The sequence below is a fragment of the Bos javanicus genome, chromosome 2 (assembly GCF_032452875.1).
Source record: "Bos javanicus breed banteng chromosome 2, ARS-OSU_banteng_1.0, whole genome shotgun sequence".
Classification (NCBI taxonomy): domain Eukaryota; kingdom Metazoa; phylum Chordata; class Mammalia; order Artiodactyla; family Bovidae; genus Bos; species Bos javanicus.
In genome coordinates this window covers 59,801,542-59,827,765 of record NC_083869.1, presented here as the reverse complement: position 1 = coordinate 59,827,765, position 26,224 = coordinate 59,801,542, and the positions used below count along the sequence as shown (strand labels likewise).

Here is a 26,224-nt window from a genome sequence, read left to right as displayed (position 1 = left end):
CAGAGTTTACTCAAACTCACATCCATTGAGTCGGTGATGCCATCCAACCATCTCATCCTCTATCATCCCCTTCTCCTCCTGCCCTCAATCTTTCCCAGCATCAGATCTTTTCCAATGAGTCAGCTCTTCCCATCAAGTGACTCTTCACATCAGGTGGCTCTTCGCATCAGCTCCAAAGAATTGGAGCTTCAGCATCAATCCTTCCAGTGAATATCCAGGGTTGATTTCCTTTAGGATTGACTGGTTTGATCTCCTTGCTGTCCAAGGGACTCTCAAGCATCTTCTCCAGCACTGCAGTTCAAAAACATCAATTCTTCCATGCCATAAATCAAAAATTTAAAGGAAGAAACAATGGTACTTTAGGTGCTTTCCAACTCTTCCCTTCTCAGGCCTCCAGATGCCTAAACACTGTTGGGCCCATTTTTGAAAGACTGCATCTTTGAAAGAACGTAACTGCTCTTTATGAGCAGTATTCTCAGTTCAAAATATAAATGCACATCAGCAAGCTGGCACTTCAGTTAGTAGTGCAGCACACTACTTAACCACATGCTAATGGACTGATTTTTTTTTTTTTAAACTGTACATAATTGTATTAGTTTTGCCAAATATCAAAATGAATCTGCCACAGGTATACGTGTGTTCCCCATCCTGAACCCTCCTCCCTCCTCCCTCCCCATACCATCCCTCTGGGTCGTCCCAGTGCACTCACTAGCCCCAAGCATCCAGTATCGTGCATCGAACCTGGACTGAGATTTTAAACAGATGTTTTGTCAGTGTTTCCCTTGAGAACAATGGCATAGTATTGCTCTAATTTCTCAAATTCTTTCCTGTGATAATAAAACATCTGCCCCCATGCTTTCCCCATTTTTCCTGAAGAATATCTAAACCATTCTGACTTAAGTCATCACATACTTTTAAGTACAGTATATTTTACTTATTGCACGATACTGGATGCTTGGGGCTGGTGCACTGGTGGGGAGGGAGGAGGGAGGAGGGTTCAGGATGGGGAACACAGGTATACCTGTGGCGGATTCATTTCGATATTTGGCAAAACTAATACAATATTGTAAAGTTTAAAAATAAAATAAAATTAAAAAAAATAAATAATAGGACTAAAATGTATAAATAAATCTTTAAATATGGACAAATGAAGACATGATATCATTCGAACTCACAAAGTTCTCCCAGGTTTTCACTTTGAACTGGGGAAGAGATGAGCAGCATTTTATTTTTGGTAGTGTGTTTTTATTCTTTTAGCAGTGTTAGTCAATAGAACATTCACTATCTAGGCAGATGTTTGCTATTACTTTACACAGTGGGAAAATATAAGTAAATTAACCTAGGTTATTTCCTCAGGCTTAATATCATCAATATTTCCTTCTTTCACATCTTCCAAAACAAGATTTTCAGGGGACAGTGAGAGGTGTGAAGGGGAAGTGTTAGTAATTGAATGCTAAAAGAAAAATATCTACAGCACATAATATCCTGAGAAGTGGTCTTATTAAAGAGGCCATCATACTTAGAGAGCTGTGTTTTTACCTACATCTATTGAACTAACCTAAAGAGCAATGGGCTGCCGTCTATGGGGTCGCACAGAGTCAGACATGACTAAAGGGACTTAGCAGCAGCAGCAGCAAAGAGCAATATATGGGGGTTAGTAATATAGATTGAAACCAGGTTCCTGGGCTTCAGCCCTATTGGGGTTAAGTCATTCAATTCCTCCAGCTATAACATACAGATTCTATTAATAGATTTTATTCAGCTCATCTTTATCTGTAATATCAATAGATACTTTTTGAATACCTACTATGTACAATGTCTTATAAAATCACTGTTGTTGCATTCTCTACTGATAATTTTGTAATAACTACTTCATACTCAATTTCATATGCATACAGATAACTAAAATAGAACATGAAGGCATCCACAGGTCAAGTAAAATGTTGGTCCAAGCAACACATTCTGCTTATAAATTATAGTGTAAAATATTTTTGGTAGAAAAAGTACTTCTTTCATAGCAATTGGATTTAGATTTATGAATGTTGCCAAGGCAGTTAGTCTGTAGTATGTTTTATGGAAATGAACTTTTAAAACATTATTGAAGTTTCCATAGTCAGAAATTGGAATTCTCTTATGGTAGGTTAACTTGTAGGTAGTCACATTTGATCATATTCTACTACCAACAGTTGTAGGTATTATAAGATAGGTATAAAACTATGCAGTTATTAATGGTTCTCAGTATGGTCTTTCCTTTGGGGTATACTCTAGCATGCCAATAACTTTTTTGAAAAATAAATGTCACCACTGCTCAAATCTGTTGAATTTCAGAATTATATTTTACTCATTGAATTTATGACCTTGATTTTCATAGAGATCCTCTGGTTTCATGTCTTATCACAGGGAAAAAAAAACATATCACTAAGAGGCCCTATAATTAAAAATCCTTCAATATGCAAATATAGATATTTATATTAAGTCTCCTTGATTTAAAAGAGCATCTAATTCAAAATCTACTTTAACATAGAATCTAAGTAGACACACAAGGATTAACAAGTTAATTTATATGAAGTCTCCTAAAATTTCATATTTGAAGCATTTACACCATGAAAATTAATTGAGTGAAAAAATTAATTTCACTCAATTACTAATCCACTTTTTTCATTCAGTAGCAAATGGAATCATTTTGTGACTCAGTTTCTTTATAAAACCAAGTAATGCCTGTGGCCTCTAGTTAATCCTATAGTTAGCATTTTTTATATACCTGCTACTGCTGCTGCTGCTGCTAAGTCACTTCAGTCATGTCCAACTCTGCGACCCCAAAGATGTCAGCCCACCAGGCTCCCCTGTCCCTGGGATTCTCCAGGCAAGAACACTGGATTGGATTGCCATTTCCTTCTCCAATGCATAGAAGTGAAAAGTGAAAGTGAAGTTGCTCAGTTGTGTCCAACTCTTCGTAACCCCATGGACTGCAGCCTACCAGGCTGCTCCGTCCATGGGATTTTCCAGGCAAGAGTACTGGAGTGGGGTGCCATAGGCTTCTCCGTTTTATACACCTAGTACTAAATTAATAACTAAAACTCCTTAGTAATGACTGTACAATTATAACTATGATAAACAATAGAGAATGTTAACAATCCCAAATAGAATTTGTTTTCAACCTCGGAGGGATCCCTCTTGATGACTTAGGTGTTTAAAGTGTGCTCTTTCTTATCAGTGAGTGTTATTTGGGGAATGTACAATCATTCTAGTATTAATGTATGAGAAATATAACTCTAAAATTAGAGAGTGAGACAGTGTAGAGAGATAGAAAATGGTGAAAAGATGGCTTATATAAGAAAATGCATATCTTTTCCATTGTGATATGAAGATAGAAGAAAAATATGGAAGTTCATACAAATATAGTCATAGGAAATTAAAAGAGTTCGTATTCACTCCTATTTCTTCTGAAAAAGAACAGATCTTAAAAGTTTGAAAATAGGAGAGGAGGTTTGGCAAAGCTGTCATGTGGAACTGGAGTGAGAAGAAAACTCAGAAGAATCACCAAGCAATGTATGGCATTAGCACTGCCTTAGTCTCCACTTGGTTTCCAGTATTAAGCACAGGGTAGGAATGTAGTTGGACCAATTTAGATCTGAAGTTTTGCCAGACTGGGCATGGCAGAGGAGTGATGGGGCCAGATGGTCAACCATACTTCAAGAGAGTAGTTGAAGTGTGTGTGTGTGTGTGTGTGTGTGTGTGTGTGTGTGTATGTGTTAGTCGCTAAGTTGTGTCCGATTCCTTGCGACCCCATGGACTATAGCATCCGAGCCACTAGGGAAATAATGAAAGCTAAACTGGTTAGAGGAAGAGCAGGTGTTTTCATGAGGAAAAGCATAAATATTATTGGAGAAGATGAAGTAGTCTATGTGGAAAGATTTCAAGATATAGGAGAGGGAAGGGCAGGAGGAAAACAAGTCAGGGAGGTTGTTCTGAGACTAGGTTATGCATTAGAATTCTCTGGGGATCTTTGAAAACTACCATTGCCTAGGTCCCATCCTCTGAGATTTCGTTGAATTAGTCCCTAGTATAATCTGGCCAGTGGGAACATATTTTGTGGCCAACGTTGAAAATCTTTGTGTAGAGCCACTTATGAAAAATCTTATAGTTTTTGCAAAGTGGTTGTCACTTTATTTTCAAGACAATAGAGAATCAGCAAAGGTTATAAAAGGACTAGTGTAAATTATTATGTATTTTAGAATAGTAACTTTTTCCTCAGAGTGACTGACCAATACCAAAGAGAATGATTAGGAGAAAAGGAGACTCGTGGGGAGAATATTTCAGTATTCTGGGTCAGAAATAGTTGAACCAGGGATGAACCAGAAAAATTATAGGTGTACGAGACAGCAAAAGAGACACTGATGTATAGATCAGTCTTATGGACTCTGTGGGAGAGGGATAGGGTGGGGAGATTTGGGAGAATGGCATTGAACCATGTATAATATCATGTATGAAACGAGTCGCCAGTCCAGGTTCGATGCACGATACTGGATGCTTGGGGCTGGTGCACTGGGACGACCCAGAGGGAGGGTATGGGGAGGGAGGAGGGAGGAGGGTTCAGGATGGGGAACACAGGTATACCTGTGGCAGATTCATTTCGATATTTGGCAAAACTAATATTGTAAAGTTTAAAAATAAAATAAAATAAAAAAAAAGAAGAATTATAGAGTAGGGGACATTGTTGTGATGCTTCAACATAAGAACTAATTAGTATATGTGTAAAATGATGGAGGCTGGTCTAAGGTAACTGAAATATTTTTTATTTTGGATAATCTGCTAGCTTTCAATTGCTGCATAACAAATTAACATAGACATAGCACTTCAAAACATGTATTATCTCACAGTTTCCATGGGTCAGAAGTACAACCGTGGCCTCTCTAAATTCTTTGCTGAAGGGTCTCACCAGACTGTAATCAAGTTGTGAGTCAAGATTTAAGACTCTACCCAGTGTGATTGAGGGAAACTCCTCTTCCAAGTTCCCTTGTAATTGTTGGCAGAATCATCTTCATGTATTAAAACCCGCAGAGCTGAGACCCCTGTTTTCTTGCTTGCTGAGAGCCAGGGGCTGTCCTCAGGCCCTAGAAGCTGGCTGTGGTCCCCTGGACTGTGGCCACACTGTAGCATTTTATAGCACAGCTATTTGCTTCTTTAAGACCAGTAGGAGAATTTTGTTCTACACACACACACAGACAAAAAGCCCAATCACTCTTTTAAAGATTTTCACCTGATCAATTCAGGACCCCTCAGAATAATCTTCCTTTGGATTAATTCAAAATTTGGCATATTAATATCTGTGCATTCCCTTCCCTTTTGCCACATACCATAATCTAATCAGGTCTTGCCCAGATTCAAAGGGAAGAGATTATACAGGTATATACACCAGTATGGGCTTCCCTGGAGGCTCAGATGGTACAGTGTCTGCCTGCAATACGGGAGACCTGGGTTCGATCCCTGGGTCGGGAAGATCCCCTGGAGAAGGAAATGGCAACCCATTCTAGTACTCTTGCCTGGAAAACTCCATGGTCTGAGGAGCCTCATAGGCTACAGTCCATGGGATCACAGAGTCAGACAGGACTGAGCAACTTCATACACCAGTACATAGAAATCAGATATGCTGCAGTTAATTAAGGTAAGGAATATAAGAAAATTAGAATGTTCTAGGAGAAAATCGGTGACCTCAGCTTTAGACATGTTAAATTTGAGGGGAATCGGGCATCTGGTTAGAGTGTATCAGTAGGTGGCATAGAATTTATTGGAGAGACGGAAATTGGGAATACATATCTGGTGACCAAAATCATTGCAGATGGTGACAGCAGCCATGAAATTAAAAGACGCTTACTCCTTGTAAGAAAAGTTATGACCAACCAAGATAGCATATTCAAAAGCAGAGACATTACTTTGTCAACAAAGGTCCGTCTAGTCAAGGCTATGGTTTTTCCAGTGGTCATTTATGGATGTGAGAATTAGACTGTGAAGAAAGCTGAGCACCAAAGAATTGATGCTTTTGAACTGTGGTGTTGGAGAAGACTCTTGAGCATCACTTGGATTGCAAGGAGATCCAACCAGTCCATTCTGAAGGAGATCAGTCCTGGGTGTTCTTTGGAAGGAATGATGCTAAAGCTGAAACTCCAGTCCTTTGGCCACCTCATGCGAAGAGTTGACTCATTGGAAAAGACTCTGATGCTGGGAGGGATTGGGGGCAGGAGGAGAAGGGGACGACAGAGGATGAGATGGCTGGATGGCATCACTGCCTTGATGGACGTGAGTCTGAGTAAACTCCTGGAGTTGGTGATGGACAGGGAGGCCTGGCATGCTGTGATTCATGGGGTCGCAAAGAGTCGGACACAACTGAGCGACTGAACTGAACGGAATGATCTGTAGATGTGATGGTTAATCAGAGAAAAATTGTAGCAAGAAGTGGGTTGAGGACAGAATAAGAGCTAGGAAAGCTAGAACATCTGCAACTGTATTTCAACCTTCACCTCTTGATTCCAGTCCAGTATCTCATGTACAGCCTTTCACGATTCCTCTTTTCTTTCAGTAGTATCCTGCTCTTCCTAATCTGTGGTTCAGTCTTTGCCCTCCTCCTTCATTCAAGTCACACTACAGCAGTGAGAATCAAGATCTTTCTTTGTGAAAGCTTTGCAGATCGAAGGCACTGAGATTGACTATATTATGCTCTCTGTTCCCAGAAAAGGGAATGTAGATCCATTGCAGGGGGGTGATAGTGCCATCATTAACCCTGAGCTGCTTCATTTCTTCTTATTAGAAAGGAAGATTTTGCACTTTTCCCTTCTTCCTTCCTCAATCCCAAATTTGCCTATGAAGTAAGCAGATGGCACAAATTTGGAATGGAGAAGTAACCATATGTATCTCTCTTGGAAATCTTTTGTCTGTTTATTGAAACCCCTGCAGCAATATTGTTAGGTAATATGATCTCTAATAAAGTAAACAAAGTAAATTTGATCAGTACATTTTGATCAGACTTTCTTCACTTCTTTTATATCTTTTCCAGGCTATATTCAAGAAGAATGTGTCATTCCTTGCCCATTTGATTGCAAGTTAAGCGACTGGTCAAGTTGGGGGTCTTGCAGTTCATCTTGTGGGATTGGAGTGAGAATTAGATCGAAATGGCTGAAAGAAAAACCATACAATGGAGGTCGCCCATGTCCCAAATTGGATCTCAAGAATCAGGTAAAGTACATGAAACAACAAATACAGAGCAGAAAAAGTATCTCCTTTATTATTTCCTGTTGAAATTGAAGTCATTATCTTGTTCTAAGTAGCTCATAAAAAGTTATTAGACGTTCAGAAGAGTGGATAAGAGGGTAGAAATTAATATAATAGAATTAGTAATAGAAGCTTTGTCCACTTCTAGGCAATGCTGAGAACGACTTGGTAATATTAGCTATAATGATGTTTACAAAAATTAAATCCAGTTGGTTTTTAAATTATCTTGAAATGTTATTTGATTAATTATATTATAAAAGGTTTCTGTGTGTGTGTGTGTGTGTGTATGTAATAATGTTGGGAGAATATAAATTACTTTATGGCTATAGATATAATTAGCGGTCTTATCTGCATACTCCAAAACTGGTGTTCTGTTTTTCCTTTACATAACTCTTCATCGTAATTTTCTTTGTTCCTAATCTTGTCAGTGTTTTCACAGCTCTTTCTGTCTCTTCTGAGCTATTTTTCTACCTTTCCCCCTAAATCAAAGCCATTTTCATAAATGGAACCTAAAGCATACACTGTCATGCAGATATCAAATGAAATTTCCATCTTAAGCAAAATTGATTAGAATATTTCATTTAACTTTACCCATATAACAGAAACTAAGATTTAATGAAGAATTATGATACAGAACTCAAATTTCTCCCATTGTTGCATACTGTTATTATACATGGACTGATATATATATTTTAATTAATTAGGTGAAGTACAAGATGACAGTTGTTAATAAGTTCTTTATTCTTAAGTGACATGCGTCTTAAACATGAGCCTGCAGATCCTTTATGACTCTGAAACTTTTAGCAGAATAGCTACACAGGCTTCTATTACTAAGTCTATTTATTTCTTCCCTCTAATCCCCATTTTGATCAGACTTTATATAGAGATTGTTTAATGGAGGGGAAATCCAATGTCTAGTCAATTAATATAAATAACATATCTAGTACTACTTCTATTTAGATATCATTTGTCATTTCAAGACTGACATCTCTAGCTGTTTTTGTAAGTTTTGATAAAAGATACATAATTTGCTGAAAATGAAAAATTATTATAATGGCAAAAAATGTTTGTGTTCTAAGACAGGGCAAAGTATTAAGCTAGTCTTTTTTTTTTTTTAAGTTATGTAGAGTAAAATGATGATCCTGGTTGCTTCCTTCAAAGCAAATATAAAGCATATTGGGGAAAAAACAATTCAGAGTATTGCAAAATCCACACAAATTTTGTCAAAAAAAAAGAAAAAACTTCTCAAGTACAACAGTTTGGGAAAGGGAAGGTTGGGATATGATTAATGAAAATAGGAGGGAAACAACCCAAGTAGGGGGAGTTTGAGGAGAGAAACCTCCTCAGTATGAAGAAAGGTATGACCCAAGTTGATGATCAGAAAGAGGACTTTGAAATGAATCCTCTGTCTGAAGACTAGTTTACCTCCCTAGGGGATTTTCCAGGGATTTAAAGAAGGAAATAACTGCTAGGCATTTGTAATTATAAATAATGTGTGATAATTCTTTTGTCTCCTCAAAACCATAAAAGAAAACAAAGCCTTTATAAAACTAGTGTTAAACACTAGTTTTAATACACTACTTTTATGAACTAGAAAATTATCCAGGGAGTAAAAGGACTTCATTTGAGTGCAGATCCCAAAACTGTATTCTTACTGTGTGTATGCAAATGTATCAAAAACTGTCTATCAAATTTGAGACTATGGATAAGATAAAGTACTTGTATGCCTATTAGGACTTAAAGGAAACTTGTTCTAAACACTTAGTTCAGTTCAGTTCAGTCACTCAGTCATGTTCAACTCTTTGTAACCCCATGAATTGCAGCACGCTAGGCCTCCCTCTCCATCAACAACTCCCAGAGTCTACCCAAACCCATGTCCATTGATTCAGTGATGCCATCCAGCCATCTCATCGTCTGTTGTCCCCTTCTCCTCCTGCCCCCAATCTCTCCCAGCATCAGGGTCTTTTCCAATGAGTCAACTCTTCACATGAGGTGGCCAAAGTACTGGAGTTTCAGCTTCAACATCAGTCCTTCCAAAGAAATCCTAGGACTGACCTCCTTTAGGATAGACTGGTTGGATCTCCTTGCAGTCCAAGAGACTCTCAAGATCTTCTCCAACACCATAGTTCAAAGGCATCAATACTTTGGCACTCAGCTTTCTTCACCATCCAACTCTCACATCCATGCATGACCACTGGAAAAACCATAGCCTTGACTAGATGGATCTTTGTTGGCAAAGTAAAGTCTCTGCTTTTCAATATGCTATCTAGGTTGGTCATAACTTTCCTTCCAAGGAGTAAGCATATTTTAATTTCATGGCTGCAATCACCATCTGCAGTGATTTAGAAGCCACCCAAAATAAAGTCTGACACTGTTTCCCCATCTATTTGCCATGAAGTGATGGGACAGGATGCCATGATCTTCGTTTTCTGAATGTTGAGCTTTAAGCCAACTTTTTCATTCTCCTCTTTCACTCTCACCAAGAGGTTTTTTAGTTCCTCTTCACTTTCTGCCATAAGGGTGGTGTCATCTGCATATCTGAGGTTATTGATATTTCTCCCAGCAATCTTGATTCCAGCTTGTGCTTCTTCCAGCCCAGCATTTCTCATGATGTATTCTGCATATAAGTTAAATAAGAAGGGTGATAATATACAGCCTTGACGTACTCCTTTTCCTGTTTGGAACCAGTCTGTTCCATGTCCAGTTGTAACTGTTGCTTGCTGACCTGCATACGGGTTTCTCAAGAGACAGGTCAGATGGTCTGGTATTCCCATCTCTTTCAGAATTTTCCACAGTTTATTGTGATCCACACAGTCAAAGGCTTTGGCATAGTCAATAAAGCAGAAATAGATGTTTTTCTGGAACTCTCTTGCTTTTTTGATGATCCAGCGGATGTTGGCAATTTGATCTCTGGTTCCTCTTCCTTTTCTAAATCCACCTAGAACATCTGGAAGTTCACGGTTCAGGTATTGCTGAAGCCTGGCTTGGAACATTTTGAGCATTAATTTGCTAAAGTGTGAGATGAGTGCAATTTTGAGGTAGTTTGAAAATTCTTTGGCATTGCCTTTCTTTGGGATTGGAATGAAAACTGACTTTTTCCAGTCTTGTGGCCACTGCTGAGTTTTCCAAATTTGCTGGCATATTGAGTGCAGCACTTTCACAGCATCATCTTTCAGGATTTGAAAGAGCTCAACTGGAATTCTATCACCTCCACTAGCTTTGTTCGTAGTGATGCTTTCTAAGGCCCACTTGACTTCACATTCCAGGATGTCTGGCTCTAGGTGAGTAACTGATGTTAAAACTTGTGCCCTTAAATAGTACACATTAGAAATTAATCCTATGTTCAAGAATCTTAGATAAATTCCATATGTGAAGGCTAAGCAAAGATAGGTTTGTCTGCAGGAGGTGTTTCTAGCTTTTGCATTCGGGAAGGAAGTGGGTAGCATTCCAAAGACATTGGTTGTGATGCTCAGAATTGAATCCTGAGATTTAGTTATCAGAAATCAAATTTAACATGGCATGTACTCTGATGCAAAGAGGTTTCAGGTATTTATAATACATGTGGTTTAAACTTGAAAAACTTCACCCTAATCCATACTTGATATTTTAACATAATTGATCAAGATAGTAAATAATAAGCCCTCCCTCTCACTTGTAAGTCTATGAATGGCAAGGAAAAATGCAACACATAAGAGCAAAAATATAATGAAATCTATAGACAGCTTTCCACAAATACACTTTAAGTAAAAGTATGCTTTAGAAACGGAGAAGGCAATGGCACCCCACTCCGGTACTCTTGCCTGGAAAATCCCATGGACAGAGGAGCCTGGTGGGCTGCCGTCCATGGAGTCGCTAAGAGTCAGACATGACTGAGCGACTTCATGTTCACTTTTCACTTTCATGCATTGGAGAAGGAAATGGCAACCCACTCCAGTGTTCTTGCCTGGAGAATCCCAGGGACAGGGCAGCCTGGTGGGCTGCTGTCTATGGGGTCGCACAAAGTCGGACACGACTGAAGCGACTTAGCAGCAGCAGCAGCAGCATGCTTTAGAAAAGAAAGGCCTCTAGTGACAATTTCCTTTATGTTTAGTATTTTTTACAGTAGCATTTTTCCTTGTGTGTGTGTGTGTGTGTGTGTGTTATTTGTTGAAATTTGTTGAAGTTATCCACATTTTCTTAATTCATCTGAAAATAAATTGTCTGGAATTTTCTTTATTTATGAAATATTCCCCAGCTTCTATTATTTATGGCAGTTCTTCTATAGAAGAGCTTGCTATTTGTTTCTCTATGCTGGAAATTAGATCCAGTAGAGGTACACTGAGGCTGTTTTGTAAAGTTCAATTTTACTACTGGCCTTAGGTTATTGGTCTTCTTTCCAATTGGTTTTTAGGTCTCAATTTATTGTCCTATTTTTGGAACCAGAGTAATACTCTCTCATGTATTCACCCATAAGAAAGAGCTTAAAAAATATAACCAAATTATAGCAGTGAGAAAAGTTCATATCTTTGGTACCTGTGCATAAAGAAGATTCAGTATATGATGGATTGAACCTAACATATCATTTGAAAAATATTGAATTTTCTTACGTGTGTGTATTGTATATACTTATTGTACACACATATGTATACCTACATATATACGTATATTATGTGCAAGCTGTGTAAATGTTAGTACACGTGCATGCACTTAGTCACTTTCCTCCTTTGTTCCGTTTCAGAACATGGGGTCTTTCCAAGGGCGAGGGCTGTCTTTCTGCTTTTGTAACTCATTCTAGCCCCTGGTCCACCATCCAGTGAATTGTCAGATTACATCCATTGGATGCTTTATTTGAAAAGAAGCTGTCTCTCTGGATGAGTGGGTGGCTAGCTCTATAGAAAGAATAAAATACGTATTAGAACTCTGGTCTCTTAAGCTGTGATTTGTCATTCGAATTCTCAAAAAACTTGAGCTCTTCAGGAAGAAATAAGAACTCCAAATTGTCCTAAGGATTCATTAACGATTTGCCTGGAAAAGTCCTGTGTTTGTATCTCCATTGAAATTTAACTCAGTGATATAAATGAAAGAGTTGGTATTATGTACACAAGCTCATAAACTGCTCTGAGTCAGTTTGTGAAGTTGATATTTATAATCTCTCATAAAAAGCCTCCCTTTTCAACTAAAACTTATCAATGTGATAGCTCTTTCTCCAGAAGCACCAAAGTGACAGCAATCCTTTGATGGCTTTCTGCTAAGTGTATGTGTGATGCTAAATAGCTCTAGCATGCAGCTTACCCAAAGCTTTCATATAGCTAGAAAACTTCTAAATAGTTTATTGAATTATCAGGTCAGTTGCCTGATGTCCTTGCCTCTACTGTTCAAAATCAAATAGATAATGTATTTTAATTTTTTACAATCTATAATGTAGTGAGTGGATTTAAGTGCACTTGTACTGTATCTTTTTGCTGTATTTTTTCTTTTGTAATTCTGCTTAATAGAAGATTAAATATGAGGACATTAAAGTTCCATTGGATTAACATTTCCCTTTATGAGTTCTTTACACAATCGAAAGCAAGGGAGGGGCAGGAAATTCCATGTTGTTTATATGTTGCAAATCTATGTGTTCAGTGTGCGTGAGCAGAAATCTTACATTGGGATTCATCATCTATACTTTAAAAAAAATCTACCCTATCTATTTAAACACATTTTTGAAAGAGTTTTGATTATGTTTGCACCTGAATGAGAGGATATAAATTAAATGAATGTTTTCTAGAAACAATTTCTATTTTAAATGTGTGTCTTTACTCCAAAGAGAAGTGGCCTAAATTTGTAAATGATGAGTATAATTCATTTTATTTTTCATAGCTAGATAATACTATTTTAAAGAATACTTTCTTTCCAAAGATAAACAGTTGTATTTTAGCAGGAGCATTTCTCCCTTAGAAGGCAACTTCAGATGAGAAAAGTTTTCCGTAGAGAAGTAGCTTATGTACATTTTAATATTGCTTCATTAATTGTTAGTAGCATGTTGGGATGTGGAAAGAGGATAACTGTCATTCAATCTGAATGTTTGTTTACCCAGAAAAATATGGCTACACTTAATGCTTAATTTGATTTAACCAATTTTGGCCTCTTGGTTTCTTTGGACCTGCCCAACTTCCACTCATCCTAAGCTAGTCCAAATCATTCTTGGCAGAGTTCTGCTCACTCTGGAATTGGCAGGAGCCCCAGACTGTAATGGAGCAAGAAGTCATCTTCTTGAGCATTAATATAGAAGGCCCACACTTATCCATGATCAAGTACATTCAGGTGTACTGTTCTTGCATAGGGAGGTATGGCTTGGTGATTAATTATACCTTTGATAACTCATTGTAATTATGAAATATCATAGGTCAAAAAATTAAGAGATGCAGCATGATTTATTTCTTAGGGTTACTTGGGAGGATTTAATAAAGACAGATACTACTAAAACATTTCACCTCTCCCTGACATAGTAATTATTATAGCAAAACTCAGGTACATGTCACCCCATCTCACAGACAGAGCGAAATTCCTGAAGGCTGGTGTTCACCCATTCATATCCGTTGTGGCTGTCTGCCAATCCAAGTGCTGTGCTTTCTACTTGTGACAAACCACTAACTGAGCTGAGTAGAGCTTGCAGGAAAGGCAATCTTTCATTTTTGTTCTTGCTCTGTCGCCATTTCCAAGCAAAAAATAAAAGAAAAAAAATCATATTTTCCTTCTCAAGAGCTTCCTCTCCCCGCTACACTTGTTTCTACATATACCCTATTGTTGATCATTCCAGAAGGACTGTCCCTCAGACTTGTTGAAATCTTAAGCAACTTTGATCATGTTTCTTGAGAACTGCCAGTGTCACTCATGAGAAGCAATTGTCCTCTACATGTTGTCCACTCTCTTGCATTTTACTGTGTTTTTTAATACTGGGTATTGCCGCTCTGCACATACTCAAACTCATTTTTAGTTTTTATGAAAGAGATTCCTATGTACCTCTAGATAGTTCTCTACTAATGTGGCTTGGCAAATTTCCCCAATGCTGTTGCTAGGCAGGGTTTCCAGGATTGGCAGGAGATAGCTATAAAATTGTGAAATGGGCAAATTTTGTCAAATTTTGTCTTTGGAACCCTTTCAAATGTGCTGTTACACCTCATATTATTCCTAGTCCTTTAACTCCTGAAGTTCTGAAATATATTAGGTAATATTAGCCTCACATTGGAGATGGCAATGGCAACCTACTCCAGTACTCTTGCCTGGAAAATCCCATGGATGGAAGAGCCTGGTAGGCTGCAGTCTATGGGTTCTCGAAGAGTCAGGCAAGACAGAGCACCTTCACTTTCACTTTTCACTTTTATGCATTGGAGAAGGAGATGGAAACCCACTCCAGTGTTCTTGCCTGGAAAACTCCATGGACGGAGGAGCCTGGTAGGCTACAGTCCATGGGGTCTTGAAGAGTCACACAAGACTGAGCGCCTTCACTTTCACTTTTCACTTTCATGCATTGGAGAAGGAGATGGCAACCCACTCCAGTGTTCTTGCCTGGAGAATCCCAGGGACAGAGGAGCCTGGTGGGCTGCTGTCTATGGGGTCGCACAAAGTCAGACACACCTGAAGCGACTTAGCAGCAGCAGCCTCACATCATCTGTATTGGAAATTTTGCAAAACTGTCTTCTTAACAAAGTACTCAGGTAGAAGTGCTTAGGTACTTTTCTAGAAAAAAGTATTGGCAGAATCTACTTTTCAGATCTTTCCTGAATCATCCTACCTTTTAAGTTTTAAATGCAAATCGGAAACGTCCCTCCTCCTGTCATACATTAAAAATATGACTTTAACCACAAGCATTAAGAAAGTTAAGCCATGTACTGATGGGAGTTTTGCTGCATGTGCATGCTCAATCACGTCTGACTCTTTGCAACCCTGCAAGGCTCCTCTGTCCATTGGATTTCCCAGTCAAGAATACTGGAGTGGGTTGCCGTTTCTTCCTCCAGGGCCTCTTCCCAATCCAGGGATCAAATCTGAGTCTCCTGCCTTTCCTGCATTGGCAGGCGGATTCTTAACCACTGAACTACCTGGAAGCTCTTCTAAACATAGCCTACTTAAGATTCATTTCAAAGAAAGATTCTAAATGGCACATTAATTTTCCAATTTTTTTTTTAAAACTGAGATATAATTGACATATAACTCTGTGTAAGTTTAGGATGTACAATGTGTGGATTTGATACATTTACACATTGTAATTTGATTGCCACTATAGAATTAGTTAAAACACCTCTCACATCACGTAATCATCATTTCCTTTTTTTGTGGTGAGAATAATTAAAACCTAGTCTCTTAGTCACTTGGAACTTTATAGTACAGCATCGTGAACTATAATCACTATGCTGTGAATTTGATCTCCAGGATTTATTTATCTACTAATTGTAAGCTTGTGCCCTCTAGATTTTTCAAGCTTTATCCCTTGATTAAATTACCAAAAAAGCCAATTACCAAGGTCTTGACTAGATCCTTTGATCAATCCATGCAAAAACACTCTTTCAATCAAGATTTAGTTTTTTCTATATGACTTAATGCTAGGCTGAATGAAGCACAAGCTGGAATCAATATTGCCAGGAGAAATATCAATAACCTCTGATACTCAGATAGCACCACCTTTAGGGCAGAAAGTGAAGAGGAACTAAAGAGCCTCTTGATGAAAGTAAAAGAGGAAAGCAAGAAAGCTGGCTTAAGACTCAACATTCAAATAACTAAGATCATGGCATCCAGTCCCATCACTTCATGACAAATAGATGAGTAACAATGGAAACAGTGACAGACTTTCTTTTCTTGAGTTCCAAAATCACTGTAGATGGTGACTGCAGCCATGAAGTTAAAAGATGCTTGCTCCTTGGAAGAAAAGCTATAACAAACCTAGATGGCATATTAAAAAGCAGAGACATTACTTTGCCAACAAATGTCCATCTATTCAAAGCTATGGTTTGTTCAGTAGTCATGTATGGATTGAGAGTTGAACCATAAAGAAGGCTGAGTGCCGAAGGATTGATGCTTTTGAACTGTGGTGTTGGAGGAGATTCTTGAGAGTTCCTTGGACTGCAAGGAGATCAAAGCAGTCAATCCTAAAGAAAATCAATCCTGAATATTCATTGGAAAGTCTGATGGTAAAGCTGAAGTTCCAGTACCTTGGCCATCTGATTTGAAGAGCTGACTCGTTAGAAAAGACCCTGATGCTGGGAAAAACTGAAGGCAGGAGGAGAAAGGGACGGCAGAGGACAAAGTGACTCAGTGACATCGCTGACTCAATGGACATGAGTTTGAGCGAGCTCCAGGAGATGAAGAAGGACAGGGAAGCCTGGCGTGCTGCAATCCATGGGTCTCAAAGAGTTGGACATTACTGAGCAACTGAACAGCAAAAACAACATGACTTAAGAGTCAAGATAAAAGTAGTCTCTCTGAGAAGCTTATCTGAATCTTTTGTAATATAGAGTTTGCTTCATAATCTTTACTGATCATGAGAGTAGAAAAATCACCATGGGTGGAGGAAAGGTTGGTATAAAACACTTTCCCGCGCCCCTGCTCTGCAAACTGTGGCCAGCACAAGAGTAAGTTCAAGAAGGCATGTTTGTTAACAAAGCTTTGTCTTTGCTCCTTTTTCTGATCAGGCACATTGATGAACACTGCTGAATTGAGAATCTTGTCACTGAGGTGATAATTTTTGCTGAAGTCAGCTCTGGAAAATATTTTCCCTGCAGTTGCCTTAGCATGCCCTTTCTAATATCTACAGTGAACACAACCACTAGTTTTTTCCTACTCCAAGCAAATTTGGGAGTACTCTCCCATTTCACAGAGGAATAGACTAGGGCTTAGAGGGGATGATAAGTTGCTCAGGTTGACCCACTGATGTGTGAGGCAAACGTGATAACCACTACACTATGGAAATGATGTTTATAAGGGGTTAAAAGTCATTCAGGTCTGAGGTCAAGTGCTACTCTGCCCCATTCTAGCTGTGAGAACATGAGAAAATTATTTAACCTTACTAAATCTCAGTAAGGTTATTTAACCTTACTGAGTTTCAGTTTCATAATTTGTTAGATGAGTATAACAATAACAGCTACCTTTTAAGATTATTGTGTTAATTAATATAAAATGAAAGTAAATATAAACTTCCTGTTATGTTGTTTGGCAAAGACTTAAGTACTTGATAAATATTAGTATTATTTTTTCTTGGTCTCTGACACATAATTTCCATTTCCAGTTCAGTTTGTTTTCACTTGTATTATTTGATATTACATTTTTTCCTAGTGGCAAAAAAGGATATAACTTATTACATATTTGTAACTAATTTCCTATGACCTTGAGGTTCTTTGGATCTTTACTTATATAAATGTTATTAAGGTGTGTAACAGAAAGATACACAAATCAATATGAATAGAGCTCCATGACTTTTCACAAAGTGAATCTTCCCATTCAATCACCACCCACATCAAAAGTAATACTTTATCAATATCTCTCATGCCCCCTTTTGAACTCTAGTTCCTTCTCTACCATCTTCTTCTCACCAAATGGAACTATTATTTGGACTTCTAACAGGATAAATTAGTTTTATAATTTTTAAAGAAACTTTACATAATGGATTCTGCACTATGTACTCTTTTTCTGTCTGCCTTTTTCTCCTCTGCATATTTGTGAGATTTGTCCATATTGTGATGGATAGCAATAATTTTGTTCATTTCCATTGCTTTATGTAGTGTCCTTGTGTATGTCCCATTATTAGGTTGTATACCACATTTTATCTGTTCTCATTAATGGATGGACATTTGAATTATTTCCAATTTAGGGTTATTACAACGAACATTGTTGCAGCCATTCTTGCACATGTCTTTGGTGCTTATGTGTGTGCATTTCTATTGGACAGACCTAAAAGTAGAATTCCTAGGTCACATGCTATGCACATACACAACTTTAGTAGATAATTGGCACTTCATTTTAACTTATACACTGCCACAGATCATTCTGAATATAGGTAGCACATAATTCTAGATAATGACTTGAAATATGACCTGTCTGACATCATGTAAAGAGATGTGAAAGCCATATGGATGTATTATTTATCTCATCACCTTCCATATCACAGCACATCAGTGATTGCTGTCTCCTACCACATATATATCTCTTCCCAAAGAGATCAAATGTGTGAGCACTGCCTTCTTGCTGCCATACCCATCATGCTTCCTCTGCTTCTTTCTTGTTATCTTCAGGACAAAACACAAACTACATGATATAGTTTATAAGACATTTCATGATCTTGACCCAACCATATTCTATGAGCCCAGAGTCATGGCCTTTACCATGAGCAAGTGACCTCTTTGAGATTAACTGAACATGTGGTCTTTTCCTGTGTGAGGGAACTTACCCGGAGGCTGTGCAAATACCTATGAATAGGTGGAAACATATATCGCATGGATCCATGGTTTGGAGTGGTATGATAAGATGGTAGATATATTTTGCTTTGTAGTTCTCAACAGATATCATATGTGAATTCTCATGCTGTATAATTAGGGACATTGGAAAGAGACATATAAACTTGCATTGTGGCAGGTACAATTATATAAGTGCATGCTGTGGATAGGGACTTCTAAGCAATAGTAATTTATTAATGAGCCATGGTAGCTTTCAAAAAGAGAAGAGGTAAAAATAAAATTGAATACTGGGTAATTATAAATACTTTGGAAGATAACTTTAATTCTCTGCACCTGTGCCATTATTCATTCATTCAGCATATGCGTCTCTAGAATGACAAGCCAGGAGGAGTTTGCTATTCTGCTTTTCAGTCCCTCAGTCATCTCTGACTCCTTTGTGACTTTATGGACTGTAGCCCACCAGGCTCCTCTATCCATGGGATTTCCCAGGCAGGAATACTGGAGTGAGTTGTCATTTCCTCCTCCAATTTCTACTCCACTGCGCCACAAGTTTCCACTGGGAGCCTGCATTCATGGAAACTCAAGAGAGAGGTTGAATGGGTTGAAATTATGGACAATCAGGCCATAGATACTTTCCATTTTGAAAAATACATGAAACCAACATGGATTCAATCAGAAAAATTTCCTGCTTCTCCTCTCTATTAGGATGCTTTGCAACTAACCAAAACTTCAATCCAAACTGGCTGAAACAATAAGGAAATGCATTACCTCATATAATAAGAAACCCAGTGGTTCTGTGGGCTCCAGGGTTGATTGGTTTTGTGGCTCAGCAATGCCATCAAGGACATAGTGGGTTTTTTTTTTTCAGTTTCTCTGCTTTTTCATCATCAGTGTTGGTATGAAGTCAGCTGAAGAATGAAAGATAAACCTCAGGATGACAGCACAATCAGCAGTGTCAGGCATAGCCTCCTGATGCAACAATGACTAGAAGAATAAGAATTCTCTCTGCTGCTGCTGCTAAGTCGCTTCAGTTGCGTCTGACTCTGTGTGACCCCATAGATGGAAGCCCACCAGGCTCCCCCGTCCCTGGGATTCTCCAGGCAAGAACACTGAAGTGGGTTGTCATTTCCTTCTCCAATGCATGAAAGTGAAAAGTGAAAGTGAAGTCACTCTGTCGTGTCTGACTCTTTGCGACCCCATAGACTGCAGCCCACCAGGCTCCTCCGTCCATGGGAGTTTCCAAGCAAGAGTACTGTAGTGGGGTGCCATCGCCTTCTCTGAAGAATTCTCTCTAGAGAATCTTAAAACCAGTAAAGTTTTCCAGAGCCTCCTTCACTCCCCTAAAGGACTATAACTCACATCTGTCACTGAAGTTGGATATTGACAGAGCTTGCTAAAATTCAGACTCTCATTCAGTTGATCTGGTTGCTGTTGTTGTTTTAGTCGCTCAGTCATGTCCGACTCTTGTGCAACCCCATGGACTGTAGCCTGCCGGGCTCCTCTGTCCATGGGATTTCCCAAGCAAGAATACTGGAGTGAGTAGCCATTCCCTCCTCCAGGGGATCTTCCTGACCCAAGGATAGAACCTGCATTGCAAGAGGATTCTTTACCCCTGAACTACCAGGCAAGGCCAGTAGGTCCTATGGGGAAGGGAAAAAAGGCTGCGATTTTAACAGGCTCCCAGGTGGTGGCAAGGCTGCTAGTTTGCAGATTATACCTTGAGATGCTAATATGTGTGACCTGGAAGTTCTCCCTTAGGCTAATCATCTGGGGTGGAATGCATGATGAAAGAGTGAACCAAAATATCCACTGTATACTCTTAATTTTACTCTTTTTGACATTTAACTTCATAAGAATATAATTTGCTTTAAATAACATTTTGAGCCTTAAAGCTAGATGAAAAAATTAAGTAGTGTTTTTTATTGAATATTTGAAAGTCTATTGTGTTAAGAAATATGAGGTAATACTTAGTCCCTATGAAGATATGAATTGCCTTGACTAGGTCTATTTCTTGATACTTTTTTTTTTTTTTTTTTTGACAAGGACATCATGGTTCCATTTTGTAAATTATTTGGCATAACCAACCTACCTGTGCCTCACTCTATATGATAAATAAGCAGACAACTACCAGATAAGTAATGCATTCATATACCATGTGTCTCTCCTATTTTCCCTGCTCTGTGTAGCCCACACAACCCTTTCTTGGGTTAATTATCAGTAATTTAAAGTCATGTTGGAATTATGCACATAATGGGAAGAGTTCAAAAGAACTCTAATGAAGGAAACCAAGGGCAATATCTTTAGATTCCTGTAGAACATTCCAATCCAAGTAAACCTTCTATAGACTATTCAACATTGCAACACCATTTGGTAATGAGAGTAACAGTAGCAGATGGTAAGAATAAGTAGAGCTGAATATCATTTTGTACGAGGTGAAATAAGAGCCCATATTTATAGAAAAGAAATCTCAGTGAAATTGTTCATTTAAAGAGATTTATATATTTAGATTGAGATATATAGCTGCTTTAAAACATTTTAACAGCCCCTGAGGGATGATACATTCAGAATAGGTACAGGTGGAATCTTAGAAAATCCAAACAATGAGACATCAGACACTTAGAATGTGGTTTAATATGTGCATCCCTATGTAGTTATTTGTAATCTTCTTTTTTTGTTTGTTTGTCTGTCTGTCTGTACCATTTCATCCTGAGACTTTTGGCTTCTACAAAGTAGATATTGTTTTCTATTGTCATCATAATTGTTCCAAGACTGAGCACTCACAACAGTGTTACTACATTCCATGTGCTCTCCTAACAATGTAAAGGAAAACAAGGAAAGAAAAATATTTTAGAAACAAATGGATTTTTTATATGTGTATAGAATATCCTATTTTTATTTTTGGCTGCATCAGGTCTTAGTTGCAGCATGAGGGCAGTTCATTGTGATGTGTGGGCTTCTCTCTAGTTGCAGCATGCAGGCTCTCAGTTGTGGAGCATGGGCTCAGGAATTGGCCCGGGACACTTGGAATCTTAGTTTTCCAACCAGGAATTGAACCCACATCCCCTGATTGGAAGGCAGATTCTTAACCACTGGACCACACAGGGAAATCCCTGTGTGTAGAATTTCTGACATGGTGAAAGTTTAACGCTGCTGCTGCTAAGTCACTTCAGTCGTGTCCGACTCTGTGCGACCCCATAAACGGCAGCCCACCAGGCTCCTCTGTCCCTGGGATTCTCCAGGCAAAAGCACTAGAGTGGGTTGCCATTTCCTTCTCCAGTGCAAGAAAGTGAAAAGTGAAAGTAAAGTCGCTCAGTCGTGTCTGACTCTTCGAGACCCCATGGACTGTAGCATACCAGGCTCCTCCGTCCGTGGGATTTTCCAGGCGAGGTAAATTATGAGCCATTGGAGGGTAGGCTGACTGCTATAAACTTGGTGTATGTTTCCACCCAGCGTATATATTTTGATCCCTGATTCCTAATGTGATAGAGCATTTGAAGATGGGGCTTTGGAAGGTGATTAGGTTGTAAGGGTGGAGTGCTCTTGAATGGAATTTGTGCCCTTATAAAAATTACCCTGGGAGCTCCCTAGACCCTTTCTCCAAGTGAGCAAACAGAAAACATGTCTGTCTGTGGACCAGGAAGTGGGCTTTCTCCAGACATTGAACTTGTTACCACCTTGATCTTAGACTCTTAGCCCCCAAAACTGTGAGAAATAAATCTCTGCTATTTAAAAGTCACCCAGCCTATGGTATTTTTGTTATAACAGCCCAAACTAAGATAGTGGTGCATGTATATTTAGATACTTCATGTTCGGATTCCATTTTTAGTCTTATATTTACTGCCCTTATGGCTTCTTTATGGTGTTTGAATTTATCACTCAGCAATGACACCCCAGTCCAGCACTCTTGCCTGGAAAATCCCATGGACGGAGGAGCCTGAGGGGCTGCAGTCCATGGGGTCGCTAAGAGTCGGACACGACTGAAGTGACTTAGCAGTAGCAATTAGACAAGCAGAAGCAATCCCTGAGTTCTAGAGTAAGAAGGGAAGTTTAGTGCAGTCATTTCGCTCTATCAGTATGATTCATTCTCTTTTTGGTAAAAAGAAATTGCAAATTTTTATTAAAAACTGAATTTCCAACTGTGTCTACTTTTTTAAAAAATGGTGATTTTTCTACATGTAGTGACGGAAGCAATGTCTATATGAATGAGCAATTCAGTAAAGTACAAGGAAGAGAATCCACAAACATGAAACATCTGGTGACTTGATTATAGACCTATCTGCATTCTACTTTTTTTCTCCTTGTAATTATAGGCATTGGAATTAACTCTCCATGTCTAGGAAACCAAACCAGAAAGATAATTGAGTTAAAAGGCTGAATAATTCTGGGGAAGCAATTGGTCAAGTTAGCTATTTAATGTTAAATAAGAATAGCAAAGAACTAAGAGGAACTGAAACAGCTTTGGAATGTAAAAGTGAAATATGCACATCTGGAACTCAATATATGATAGTCTTTGCATGAATTATTGCCTGTTATTTGAAATGCACATTAATCAAAACTATAGAAAAATCTGTTCTGGCTTATTACTTAATTAAAAGTAAGTTATGAGCATTTTCAATCTTTATGTAATTTATATCATTTGCAAGTCATGAATTTCCCATGATTCTGTCGGCCTTAAGCATAAGGAAAAAATAAATAAAACTATTGCTGTACTTAAGTACAATCTCTGTGCATTTTTTCCCTACTTTCTAGCAGATGCTACACAAGCTATCACAGCTGGTGAAAATTGATATTCAAAAGAATAAAACATGGCAGTGAAAAGATTAATTTTCTGTACTTAATGCCCTTGATTCTTGAAAACTTTAAACTTTCTTCACAGTCAGGCCAGTGGTTTCATTGTCTGGTTGGCAGTGGGCAGATGATAATGTTCTGCTCTATTTTACTTTATCATGAACCAAGGAGGACTGGTTGTTTTTGTAATGATTTTGTAAGAGATGCTTCAGTGCTGACATCCCTTGCACTTCCATGATGGGGAAGTGAAAAGCAGTTTAACAACTTTCTAAAATCATCACCATTAGAGCGAATGAAGCACTAAAATATATACCAGATGTTTAAAATGGTTAGATTTGGGAGAAAACATACAATTAATTTACATTTTAGTGCTAAGTACAAATTTTAATTTATTCTTATTAACTGCTTTATAGCCCATCTAGAATACCATTTGAAGGAGCTATGGAAAGGCTATAAACGAAATCATAATCAAGAGATGATACTTTATTGGCATAGAAGCAGAAGTTTTTGCTCAGAAGGGTTCAGGTTTCACTTGCCCAGAATCTGTTATTGAATAACAGACTTGGAATCAATATGGAAAACAGATTAATACACTTAATTACAATTTGTGCCAAAGTTTAAGACCTCCACAGACCAAGTAAATTGTTCTAACCTATGTGCACATACTTTAACCTTGCCGTAGTCAAGTCACTATGCAAAAGCGTAAACAGAGTTCTTGATAAGACTTATTACAGAATAGACTGGTTAGGTGAAAACTGATGGTTCAACTCCAAAGCTTTTTCGTAGATGAAAACACATTTTAAAATATGAATGCTATTGAGAGAATGTGTTCAGTGGTCCTAATATAATGCCTGGCTTTGTATGAGGCATTCTCTAAGTACTGTCTATTTCCAACATTATTAATCATGAGTCTGGTGGGGATTCTGAGAGAAGGTTTTTGGAAACTTTCTTCAAGCCCAGGTATTATAACCTGGTGGTCCATTGGCAAGCTCTAGATGTCAAAGTGTTCTTTGTACTGTTCAGGGTTTGCTACCAGGTGTTAATACATTTGATTAGTTGTCAAGTTTTAAAACATGGAAAAACTTGCATTAAAATTTGGATTTCTAAAATCTTTGCAAATATCAGAAGCTCTGGCCAATTTTCTGAATCTGAGAATGCTGCTGCTGCTGGTAAGTCACTTCAGTTGTGTCCGACTCTATGAGACCCCATAGACGGCAGCCCACCAGACTCCTCTTTCTCTGGGATTCTCTAGGCAAGAATACTGGAGTGGCTTGCCATTTCCTTCTCCAATGCATGCAGGCATGCTGAGTCGCTTCAGTCGTGTCTGACTCTGTGATACCCCATGGACAGCAGCCCACCAGGCTCCTCTGTGCAAGGGATTCTCTAGGCAAGAATACTGGAGTGGGTTGCCATTGCCTTCTCTGAAGGCAATGAGAATCTGAGAATACCTGTCCTCTTTAAGAGGGACTGTACTAGTATAATGAGTATCTTCCTTCTCTCTGTCCACAGAGCTCTCCTATGCCTAGGCCAATATCCAGGTTCATCCCTAAACATCTGTGAGCCAGGGAGAGAACACAAAAAAGATATCCACATTTCCTCTATTTCCATAATTAAGTTACAAACTAAGGTGAAAAGAGTTTCTACAAAATACATTTTTTTTTTTTTAATCATCCTACCTTAGCAAATGGGCTTCCCTTGTGGCTCAGCTGCTAAAGAATACACCTGCAATGCAGGAGCCCTGGGTTCAATCCTTGGGTTGGGAAGATCCCCTGGAGAAGGGTAAGGCTACCCACTCCAGTATTCTGGCCTGGAGAATTCCATGGACTCTATAGTCCATGGGGTTGCAAAGAGTAGGACACTACTGAGTGACTTTCAGTATACCTTCAGTCACAACTGAGAAAGCTAAATTCAGATTTGAGATTCTCAAAATTCTGTTGTGGAATGTGATGCCATTGGGAGATCGAGTCTTCAGCCTGTGGTTTGTGCTTCCACTCTGGCATCTTCAGCTCTGTCCAGACACCCTCGTCTACTTGCACAAGATCTGCCCACTGCAGACAGACACCCTGGTCCCAGTCTTCAGGCCTAGGGATGCTCATGTGGGGAGAGGGTTGCAGTCTGCATATTTTTCAAATGGAGATTATTTTACTCTTTTATGTCATATGCCCTGTAATTTGTTTGCAGGTGTTTGAGTTGAAGCACTTGGTTTAGTCATCTTCCTCCTATCTGAATTTCAGTGTCTTGTTTATGGTGCTTAGTGGCTGCTGGAGTGGAATGTTAGTCACCCATTCGTTTCAGACTCTTTGTGACTCCGTGGACTGTAGCCTGGCAGTCTCCTCTGTCCATTTCTCCAGGCAAGAATACTTGAGTGGGATGCCATTCCCTTCTCCAGAGGATCCTCCTGACCCCTGGATCAGACCCAGATTTCCAGCGTTGCAGGCAGATTCTTTACTGAGTTACAGGAAAGTTCCTTAGTGACTACTAGTGAATATTAATTGTTTGCCACAATGCCAGAGTGTAAGAAGGAAATTAGGAGAGTTTAATCTAAAAAAACATTTTAGGAAGTGCTCTTAAACCAGTGGTTCTAGGAACCTTTAGACTCTCAAAAAGGCAAGAGGATCTCAAAGAGCTTTTGTTCATATGGGTTGTATCTACTTACATTTACTGTTCTCTAAATTTAAGATATTTGAAAAATTATTAATTCATTTTAAAATACTAAATATTAATTAAAATGAAATTCCTTATATGCTAACGTTAATAATACTTTT

The 26,224-nt window shown here is 38.6% G+C and overlaps 1 protein-coding gene across 1 annotated transcript in view; it reads left to right on the top strand.

Annotated features, from left to right (window-relative positions):
• Positions 1 to 26,224, top strand: part of THSD7B (thrombospondin type 1 domain containing 7B) — a 929,494-nt gene that overhangs the window by 661,759 nt on the left and 241,511 nt on the right. Inside the window, exon 14 of the mRNA XM_061439032.1 lies at positions 7,052 to 7,230. Within this exon, the coding sequence (XP_061295016.1) occupies positions 7,052 to 7,230 (179 nt within the window). The remainder of the gene's footprint in view (positions 1 to 7,051; positions 7,231 to 26,224) is intronic.